Source organism: Cebus imitator, unplaced genomic scaffold, assembly GCF_001604975.1.
Source record: "Cebus imitator isolate Cc_AM_T3 unplaced genomic scaffold, Cebus_imitator-1.0 Scaffold234, whole genome shotgun sequence".
NCBI lineage: Eukaryota > Metazoa > Chordata > Mammalia > Primates > Cebidae > Cebus > Cebus imitator.
The window spans coordinates 2530452-2540187 of record NW_016107549.1 but is presented as its reverse complement, the minus strand read 5'-3'; the positions used below and the strand labels follow the sequence as shown (position 1 = coordinate 2540187).

The following is a 9736-nucleotide window of genomic DNA, read 5'->3' as shown; positions in this document are numbered from 1 at the left end:
AAAAAAAAAAAAGACAAAAAAACAAAAACAACAACAACAACAAAAATATATATATGTGTGTGTGTGTGTGTGTGTGTGTGTGTGTATATATATATATTTACTTTTTAAAAAATAAAAATAGTGACTAGGTCTCACCATGTTGCCCGGGGTGGACATAGCCCAAACTTTTGGGCTCAAGTGATCTACCCACTTCGGCCATTCAAAGTGCTGGGATTAAGGTGTGAGAAACTGTGCCATCCAAATGAAAGAAATTTAGTTGGAGTTCACGCGCAGTTGCTCACACCTGTAATCCCAGCACTTTGGGAGGCTGAGGCAGTCAGATCACCTGAGCTCAGGAGTTCAAGACCAGCCTGGACAACATGGTGAAACCCTGTCTCTACTAAAAATACAAAAAATTAGCCAGGCATGGTAGTCCCGTTCCCAGAGTCACAGGAAGGTTCTTTCTTAAGGGTTCTACCTGCTGGAAAGGATAATACACTGCCAGCATTTGTTCAATTTCAAGAGTGTCTGGTTTCATCTCCATGTCATCATTACAACTAAAACTAAAATCCTAAAGGGACTAATTTAGCACACTGTGGTTGCCATAAGGCCCAATTTGTACCTTCAGCAGCAGCTGTAACATCCCAAGTCACAGATCTACCCTCTAAAGGTGTGCCTGAGGCTTGTGCCTGCCATACTAACACATTAACCTGCCCAAAGCTTCCTGCAGAGCTGTGTTTCAGTCCCAAAGTGCTCCTTTCTATTAAGTCTATATATTGGGCTCAGACGTTGGGCCGAGTGTCAGGTAAATGCTTTCCAATAATCCAAAGACCAACAAATGTCTGGATTTCTTTTTCTTTCTTTCTTTCTTTTTTTAAAGACACATAGTATGGCTCTGTCCCGGGCTGGAGTGCAGTGGTGGGATCACAGCTCACTGCAGAAACTCCTGGGCTCAAGAGATCCTCCTGCCTCAGCCTCCCAAGTAGCTGGGAATAAAGGTACATGCCACCATGCCTGACTGTTTTTAAATTTTTTGTACAGATGGAGTCTCACTGTATTGCCCAGGCTGTTTTTGAACTCCCAGGCTCAAGTGATCCCCCCACCTGAGCCTCCCAAAGTGCGGAGATTACAGTCATGAACTAATACACCCAGCCCTGAAAAGGATGGGAGCTATCATTTAGGGTCTATGGGATTCTAGGACACTAGGTGTAAAATAAATATGAGGAAGGTCAGAGAACAAGCTGACATAATGATTAATGCTGAAGGCGCTGCAAGCTTGATTGAAGTTTTGCTCCTCCATTCCTCCCTGATGAATTTGATAAAGTTTAAAGGGATGGTTTCACCAGGGGCCTTTTCCATTGACTGCAAGGAGGTCATCCCTCTTGGTAAATCCTCAGTAGGCCAAGCCTCTTACATGGTTAGAATGATCCAGTCCATAAATAAATATCACCACCCTCTGTGTTTCACAATTAGACCATCCAAGGGGGTCAGGGTTTCCCCAGGTACTTTGGTGGGATTTTTATGTTTTTTTGAGACAGTGTATTGCTGAAGTACTGTAGCCTGATCATAGCTCACAGCAACCTCAAGCTGAGACTATAGGTACACACCACCTCTCCTGGCTAATTAAAAAAAAAAATTTATAGAGATGGGAGGGTCTCACTTCACTGCTCAGGGTGGTCTCCAACTTCTGGCTTCAAGTGATCCTCCAACTTTGGCCTCCCAAAATGTTGGAATTACAGGCATGAGCCATGGCACCCGACCTCCCAGGCTGTTGTTGAAAGGTCTTTGCAATCTCTAAGAGTTCTGCAGCAGTCTGTTCCCTGACAGCGAGTCTCATCCTTTGAACCCATTTTGCAGCAGTAGTTAAGCATTCACTTTTCTTTCCATAAGGGGGCGAGCTTACCAGTGATCCTCATCCCCCTCCTCATCGATGACTTCTTTGTCATCAAAGTCTTTCTCTTTATAAATTCCCATGGAATCCAAGTTTTCACCTCCCAATTGGGCTTAGTTATGATACCTATGATAGCCACTGGCCCACACCAGCTGCCACAGCACCGCCTCCCCATGGAAGCTACCGGACTCTACTCTCTCCTCCCCAAGTGTCCTGTCCCGGGAGCCCCCATCTCTGCTCTCCAGGGCTCCGGGCTTTAGAGCCGCGCTGCTGTAGAGCCCAGTTCCCAGGGCTGCTCCCTCCACCTATCCACATCCAGCTCCAGCTCTCCACCCTCTCTCGGACCAGCCAGGCCTGGAGGTGCTGCAGCGTCTCTGAACGCAGGTCCCTGAACTGCCACCTCCACCACGATCTAGAATTCTTTTAAATGCACTTAACACTTATCTTAGAATTTCCCTCCTCCACTTTATACATAAACATAGGAGGAGAGCAGGGACTCTGCTGGTGTCTTATTCACACAATGGGTTTGAGGGTGTTTGTTTCGTGGAACTGATTGAAGGGGCGAGAAGTAGCTGAATAACCTGCAGGGGGCAGCAGAGCCCGAGGCTAGTGACTCCACGCTAAGGCAGGTGGAGCCTGCAAAGGGAGTGAAAAGGAGCTCCTCTGGGGGCTTCGCGGATAGCCCGCCCTCCCCTACAGGTGACCTCCAGATGCTCAGAGCAGCTCCAGGAGTGTGGATTCCGAGAAGCTGCAGAGCCCTGGAAAGCAGAAGACCACGTGCAGATGCATTTGTGGGGTTCTGTCCTTTCGAGTGCTGTACCTCTGGAGCCTGGAGCTGTGTTTTGGGCAGGATTTGGGATTTGACATCCATGGGGCCGCTGGGATCAGAGTTCATTGTATATATAAAGAAAATACGTGAAGATCAGGCTAGAGACAGAATTGTGTGGGGGCGTCACCTGGACAAAGGGTTCATGAAGTTGACTATTTAGGTCAGAAGCTTAAATAATCCTAGGTGAGAGTTTCCTGCTGGTGAAAATAAAGATATAGAAGGAGGGAGCATTTTTACACTGTGAGGCGGGGATGGGGGTGTGTGAGCAAGGCTTGGCCATGCCTCATCCCCAATTCGGGCCCCCTCCAGGACATATGCCTCTCCTCCTGGTACGGTCATGCCTGGCCTAGTCTCGGTTCCCCTGCTGCTCGGAGGCCAGCAGATGGCTCCTATGGACACTGAGTGAAATTCCCTGCACACTCCTGTGACACCCCCCCCCCGCCCCCGTGCAGAATGGAAGGAGCAGGGATAATCCCTTGAGTGACGAAGACGCTAGTGTTCTCTTCTATCAATAGCAAGTTGGGCTGAAATGCAAATATCCAATAACAAGGGTGCAGGAATTAGCTCTCCCTTAGAAAAGCTGTGGCTAGAATCTGTCTGGCTCTGCAGGGCCTGATACCCAAGGCTTCAGCGGTGACTCAGACGTGGGGGGCGGAGGCTAGCATTCCATCCAATCAGAGGAGCCAGGGCGGGGTCCGCCCATTGTTCATCCGGGTACGGAAAGGATCGCATTCCTTCCGTCACCTTGTCGTTGTGCGGGCGGCCGTTGGGATCCAGTCTTTCCAACCCCGAGAGAGACCTGGTGCCTCTACCCACGCTTCTGTCGCTCTGTCACCTGCGCTGTGCCCTGCTGTAGTCACAGAAGCTGTAGAGAGGACTCTGGGACATCAGAAAACTGGGAAATGGTGCGTGTGTGGGACAGGGGGTCCCGAGACGGGGGAGGGGCTGCCTGAAACCGTCCGGAACCGACTGTGGCGGGACCCGGGCTTCCCTGCGGGCGACTTTGGGGTCTAGGACCGAGTCCTCCTGGAGCAGCTCGGCCCTCTGTCCCCGTGGCCACTGAGCGGGGCTGGGCCGGCAGCCAAGATCCCCGGCGTCCTGTCCCGTCCATGGGCGGCGCCTGCAGCCTCGGCCCGGGAGCCCTCTCTGGGCAGTTCCGTGCCCCGCGTCTCCCCAGATTAGGCGGGGGCCACGGTAGGGTCATGGGGGAATCACGACTCCGGCGTGGGGTTCGTGTGGGAGGAGAAGCGGTCTGTGGGGTCCCCACTTCCGCCTTTCTCCTATTAAAAATTAACCTGAGTCACATTAGCCAAGAGTTCATTTGAGGAAACAGTGATTCATAAATGAGAATACCCAGTCCTAGTTTGTGGTTTGTCAATGGAAAAAGCCAGTCTGTAAAATAAAGTTTATTCAGAGACGAATGCGAAGAGACCGAAGCCAAGGAAAACACAATCCCACGAGGCCTGGAGTAAGGGGTCCCGAGGTGGCTAATGACATTTTGGTTTTATTCATTTCAAGGAGACAAGAATTGTAGGAAGATCATGAATCCGTGCCTGGAAGGTGTATAAGTTCCTTTGGTCAAAAGGCGGGAGCTGTGGAAGCGGGGTTAGAAGGCACCGGAGGTTTAGGGATTCTGTAGGTGGCAGTTGGTTGAGAGTGTGAAGCTTTGTCAAAAGTTTGGAGGAGATAGGAATGAACGGTGAGGGAAGGGAGTGTGTTATCTGCCACGCGATTCCATTCCAGCCAAAAAACAGACCTGTTTCTCTGGATTTTATGAATTCTAAGGCTTGACTTAACCGTTGCCTTGTATGGCCTTAGGTCTTGTTTGTAATTTGGTATCTTATTGCTCTGTTTTTTTCCAGTCTGGTGTCTGTCTGCATGAATGTGTCAGTTGCTGCATCTAAACTCCTAAAGGGAAAGGGCAAAAGGAGGCCTGTCTCACCGCCCAGCCTGTCATACAGAGGAACTCAATTTTCAGGGTGTTTTGGGGGTCGTCTTTCCCAAAAGCCGGTTACATCACTTAGCTGGGACGGTACTTCTGCTTGTTTTTTTTTTTGTTGTTTTTGTTTGAGACAGAGTCTCCTTCTGTCGCCCAGGCTGGAGTGCAAGGACTCAGTGTTAGAAATAAAGCTTGGAGATGTATGGAAAAACGAGTGCTTAGATAAAGGATTCTTTAGCAAAGTAAATTTACTTCTGTTAGAAGGGTGTGTTTCGTGTATGGAGTAATGGTGAGAGCATATAGAATAAAGGAAAATAGGATGTTTTATTTTATTTTTTATTTTTTGAGATAGAGTCTCACTCTGTAGCCCAGACTGGAGTGCAGGGTTGCGATCCCAGCTCACTGCAACCCCCCGCTGCCCCCCACCTCGGATTCAAGCGATTCTCCTGCCTCAGCCTCCTGAGTAGCTGGGATTACAGGCAGGTGCGACCACGCCGGGCTAATTTTTGTATCTTTGGTAGAGATGGGGTTTTACCTGTTAGTCAGGCTGGTTTCAAACTCCTGACCTCATGATCTCACCTCGGCTTTCCAAAGTGCTGAGATTACAGGCATGAGCCACTGTACCCTACTCAGTTTTTATTATTTTTAATGTAGCTTGTGTGTGTGTGTGTATGTGTGTGTGTGTGTGTGTGTGTGTGTGTATCTGTTTTTTTTAAATTGGTTAGGGTTGGATTGTATAATTTAAACTAGGCCTGGTTGGCTAAATATTTAAACTTTTTAAGATAAGGTGGATGCATGATGGGAGAGACAGGAGAGGAGGAAGGGGTTGTTTGTGTCACATTAGAGAGCTAGTCCTTTCCTAAATAAGTAAAGGAATGTGAGCTGGTGCTGTGGCATGCCTGGGCATGTAGCAAAATAAGAAAGAAAAAGAGATGAAAGAAAGTGGGGGGGGGGGTACTTGGAATTAAGGGATAAAAGGTTGAGCAGGCTGTTTGAAAAGAAACTTTGTTATACTTTTAACTTGTTTTATTTTTTATAATTCTTTTTTTAAACTTTTTAAGTATATTTTGACTGTGGTGTTTGGCTTGATTTTTTAGAAGAAAGTTTATTTGAATCAGGTGGGGGAGAGTTGAGGAAAGTTTTGATGAGAATTGTTTTAATAAGTTTTTCTATTATTCCTTTTTTTTTTTTTTTTGAGACAGAGTTTCACTCTTGTCGCCCAGGCTAGAGTGCAGTTTTTTATTATTTATTTATTTATTATTTTATAGTTATCTACTGGAACAATGTGGATTGAAACCTTGTAGCTATTTGATTTTGGGCTTTGAATTTGTCACTCCTTGTGGAACTTTGATGGTATTTATATAAACTTCAGGATTAGAGGACTTAAAGGGATGGCTAATTGGACTAGAATACAAGTTTTGCTCTAGTTACTTTGTAGCGTTTAGTAAAAGTCTGCCACAATACTATTACATATTTGTTCCGGGATGACTAAGGGCAGATTGCTGGGTAAGCTTTTGGAAAGGGTAAGCTTTTGGTGGGGGGAGAGAGAGACAGCTCAAGTGCTTGTGAGTGCACTTGGCATGATTTATTATTCTAGGCTGTGGGATTTTGGAAAAGTCATTATATAGATTATATTGCTTATATAATTATATAAGCTATATAATTGGATAGTTTATGCCCTGTCGCCAGAGAGACCATTTAAGTGGAAAGGAGACAGTCTGGGCCTCTGGCCTACTGTGCACATAAGTGTAACAGTTGCTTTTGTTTAATGTGTGGATGGAATATTTAATTTATTTTAGCCAGGTCTTTGTATTTTGGTATTTTGTTTTAATTGTTAAGGTTCGTTTTAGGTTATTTACTTTGATAACGAACACTTTTTTAGGTTCAGGAATAGCAGGTGTTTGGTTTAAAGCTGAAACTTGGAGGAGGAGGAGGAGGAGGAATAATGTGTATTTTAAAAATACTTACAGGATTTTTCACATTGACATTGGCCCAGGCTTAGGGTCAGTGGAGGTAGAGGTGGTCATAGAAATAAGGATAGGGTTGTATTGGTGAGATTGGTAATTAGGGGGAGTATTTTTTTTTTTAATGGAGGAGGGGTTTTAAATTGACATAAACTCTATTTGTAGAGGTTTAATTTTGGTATTGGGTGGTTTAAAGGACATAGCCCCAATTACTACAAGGTTGTTAGCCTGTGGGAGTAAAGGAATGTGTTTTGACTGTAGGTAATTATAATGGTGAGAACTAGGGGTAACTGTGGAGATTAGGGGGCCGGGACAGAGATACAGGACAGAGACACTGGTTGTTTTTGGTCCTTCAAATTTCCCCAAGGTATAAGAAGACAAACATTAAAAACAATGGTTTGGGCGAGTCAGACCTAGTTATATAATAATGAAGTAGCTAGCAACAGAGTGAGGAAAGAGGGAGAAACAATATAAAAGTTATAGAAGAGTTAAGCTTTTTTTAACTTTAATTTTGTAGGGCTTTATCCTGAAATAATGGCCCATGATTTTGAAGGTGGTAGTGCTCTTTGGACTTGGGTATGGACTTACTTTCTTTCTGCTGTTTGGACTGCAGTTTCAGTAGCTAGTAGTTAGGAGCACTAAAGTCCTTCCCAAGCTGGTTTGAGATTTTTTCTTTCTTTCCTTCCTTCCTTCCTTCCTTCCTTCCTTCCTTCCTTCCTTCCTTCCTTCTTTCTTTCTTTCTTTCTTTCTCTCTCTTTCTTTCTTTCTTTTTCTCTTTCTTTCTTTCTTTCTTTCTTTTCAAGGCTAGTCAAGTGAAGCAGTGGGAGTAGAGAAGGAACAAAGAAATCTGTAACTGGTTGGAATCAATTAGTTGTAAACACCACTGCACTCGGACCAGCCTCTTTCTGTCTTTTGATGAGGGCTTTATCTCTAGGTTGGTGTTGATGTGTCGGGAACTTTAGGGTCAGTGCCTATGCTAGGAGACTTTTGGTTTTAAGTAGAATATAGACTAAGTGTATAGTTTTTGAGGAACTGATTTTTGGTTTTAAATGTAGGAATGTTAGTAGTAGAATGTAAATAAGGTAGCCTATATAGAATTTGATAAGGCGATAAACTAATATCTTTTGAGGGGCAGTTTGAATTTTTAATAAGGCAATGGGGAGACATTTAGTCTAGGGTAACTGGGTTTTTAGGATTAATTTGGTTGGTGACTTTTCAGTTTGATTTATTCTTTTTACCCTTCTTGAAGAGGATGGATGTTAAGGAATATGGTATTCTTATTTTATGTTTAGCACCTGGTTACAATTTTAAAATAACATTTGCCATGAAATGGGTTCTGTTGTTTGAATTAATGTTTTTCACTAGTCCAAACCGAGGTATGTTTGTAATTAATGCTTTTGTAGCAGGAGCAGCTATGAGAAACAGACCTCTTGAACACCAAACTAGGAAGGAAGGGGTGATTTACCACTAGGAGCAAAGTGGCGTAGTTGCCTAACAGCCAAGCTTCTCTAACAAAGGAAACCTCTGCTTTATAGGCTTACAACTCTAGATATTACATGTGAAAGGGTCTTGGGCTTACAACGCTAGTGAAAGGGTCTTGGGCCATGGAGCAGGCGAGGGGTATAGTGGCTTAGGTGCGGATTTGATCTTGTTTAAGTAGAAACGATGCCTTCTGGAAAGATTGCTCCACACCATGCCTGTGATCTATAGGAGGGCGATTAAGGTGGCACCCGGTCTGCCAGCCTTCACTTCTCCTGTTGAGATTCAGTGTGGAAGTTAAGTGAGGGGAATGGTCTTAGATGCTTAAGGGTGATTAAGGGTCTCTTCCCTCACTCTGTACTTTGAGAATCTTATCTAGAATTCTCATTCTCATTTTCATGATCCTCTGAAAAAATTGATTGATAATGATGCATATAATATGTTTGTGATGTGGTTCTCTGGTCTATTACAGCAGTGAAGAATTTCTCTAATCATCTGAAGGAACAGGGGAAGCAAACAAAGGAGTAGCAAGCAAACCCCTATTAACTATTACAACACAAGGATTCAGGGTTAAATCTGTGCCATACCTGCAGAGGCACGTGTGCCAGTTTGGTCGTGTCTCTTACAATATCCTCCACTGCTTGTAGGCAGCAGTTGGTTAGATTGAATCTTCCACAGACTCCTCCTTCAGCTGCTAGCAAATAATCTAAGGCCACCCGGTTCTGATAAATCGCATTTCACATTTGAGTTTCTTGTCGGGCCAAAATGGGCAGAGCTTTGCCCGTTTCATTAACAAGTATTTCCACAGCAGCCTGCAACTGGATAATCCGATTGAGCATATAGATAGGAGTCCAGTGTCCCCATGAGCCATCCTCCACCCATGTGGCCGGCCCATAACACTTAATAATTCTTTCTGGATTATCTTCCCATTCACCTCCTCTCCAGGTGGAGGGGACTGGTTGTTTTAACAACTCACCTGTCTTGGCAGACAATAGGAAAAAGGCAGGCTTAATGATGCCTATGACACAGCCACCTCTCCATCTTTTAGGCAGTTGTGTATGTGCTCTTTTGCATAACTTTGTTCCCATCCGAGGGAACCACAGGGTCCCCACTGGAATGATAGGCATTTAAGGCATTAAACCTTAGGGTGACCTGTGTTGGGCTTCCCTTCTCCTCTGTTTTAGCTATTAACTTAGTAGTGCTGTTCCATCGCCCTGGATTTACAGACCTTATACTGAGTACCATTATATAAACAGGTTCCCTTTTGTGTCCCTGTACATTCATAATAACTGTAGAACAAAAGAATGGCAGTAACTTTATGTCCTACCTCAGTAACCTGGTGCAAACGGAGAGCATCCTCCAAAATCAGTTAATGTCCCTACGGTACAAGTCCAAATATTAATTAGAATAAGTCCCACGATGAACTTCCTCATGCTTTGGCCGTGCGTGGACCAGCCAGCTTCCAGGATGTGGCTGGAGCACGGCTTGTTCTCCTTCTTAAGGTGATTCTGCAGTTGTTGTCTGGGTCTGGTCTAGCTTCCCAAGTTTCAGCTGCTGCTGGTTTGTCGCGGCTGTGGTGGATCCAGGCTGGGACTCCTTTTACAACTGTGGGAGTGGTCAGGATCAGGGTCTGGGGTCCCTTCCACTGTCGCTTC

At 45.1% G+C, this 9736-nt stretch overlaps 1 protein-coding gene across 4 annotated transcripts in view; it reads left to right on the top strand.

Moving 5' to 3' along the window:
- Positions 1-9736, top strand: part of LOC108282060 (zinc finger protein 69-like) — a 35412-nt gene that overhangs the window by 2551 nt on the left and 23125 nt on the right. Inside the window, exon 1 of one of the 4 annotated variants that reach the window (XM_017497828.2) lies at positions 1651-3604. The exons of the other annotated variants lie outside the window; for them this stretch is intronic. Coding sequence (XP_017353317.1) covers positions 3602-3604 — 3 coding nt within the window. The 5' untranslated portion in view covers positions 1651-3601. Of the gene's footprint in view, positions 1-1650; positions 3605-9736 lie in introns of those variants that run through there. 4 annotated transcript variants of the gene reach the window in all.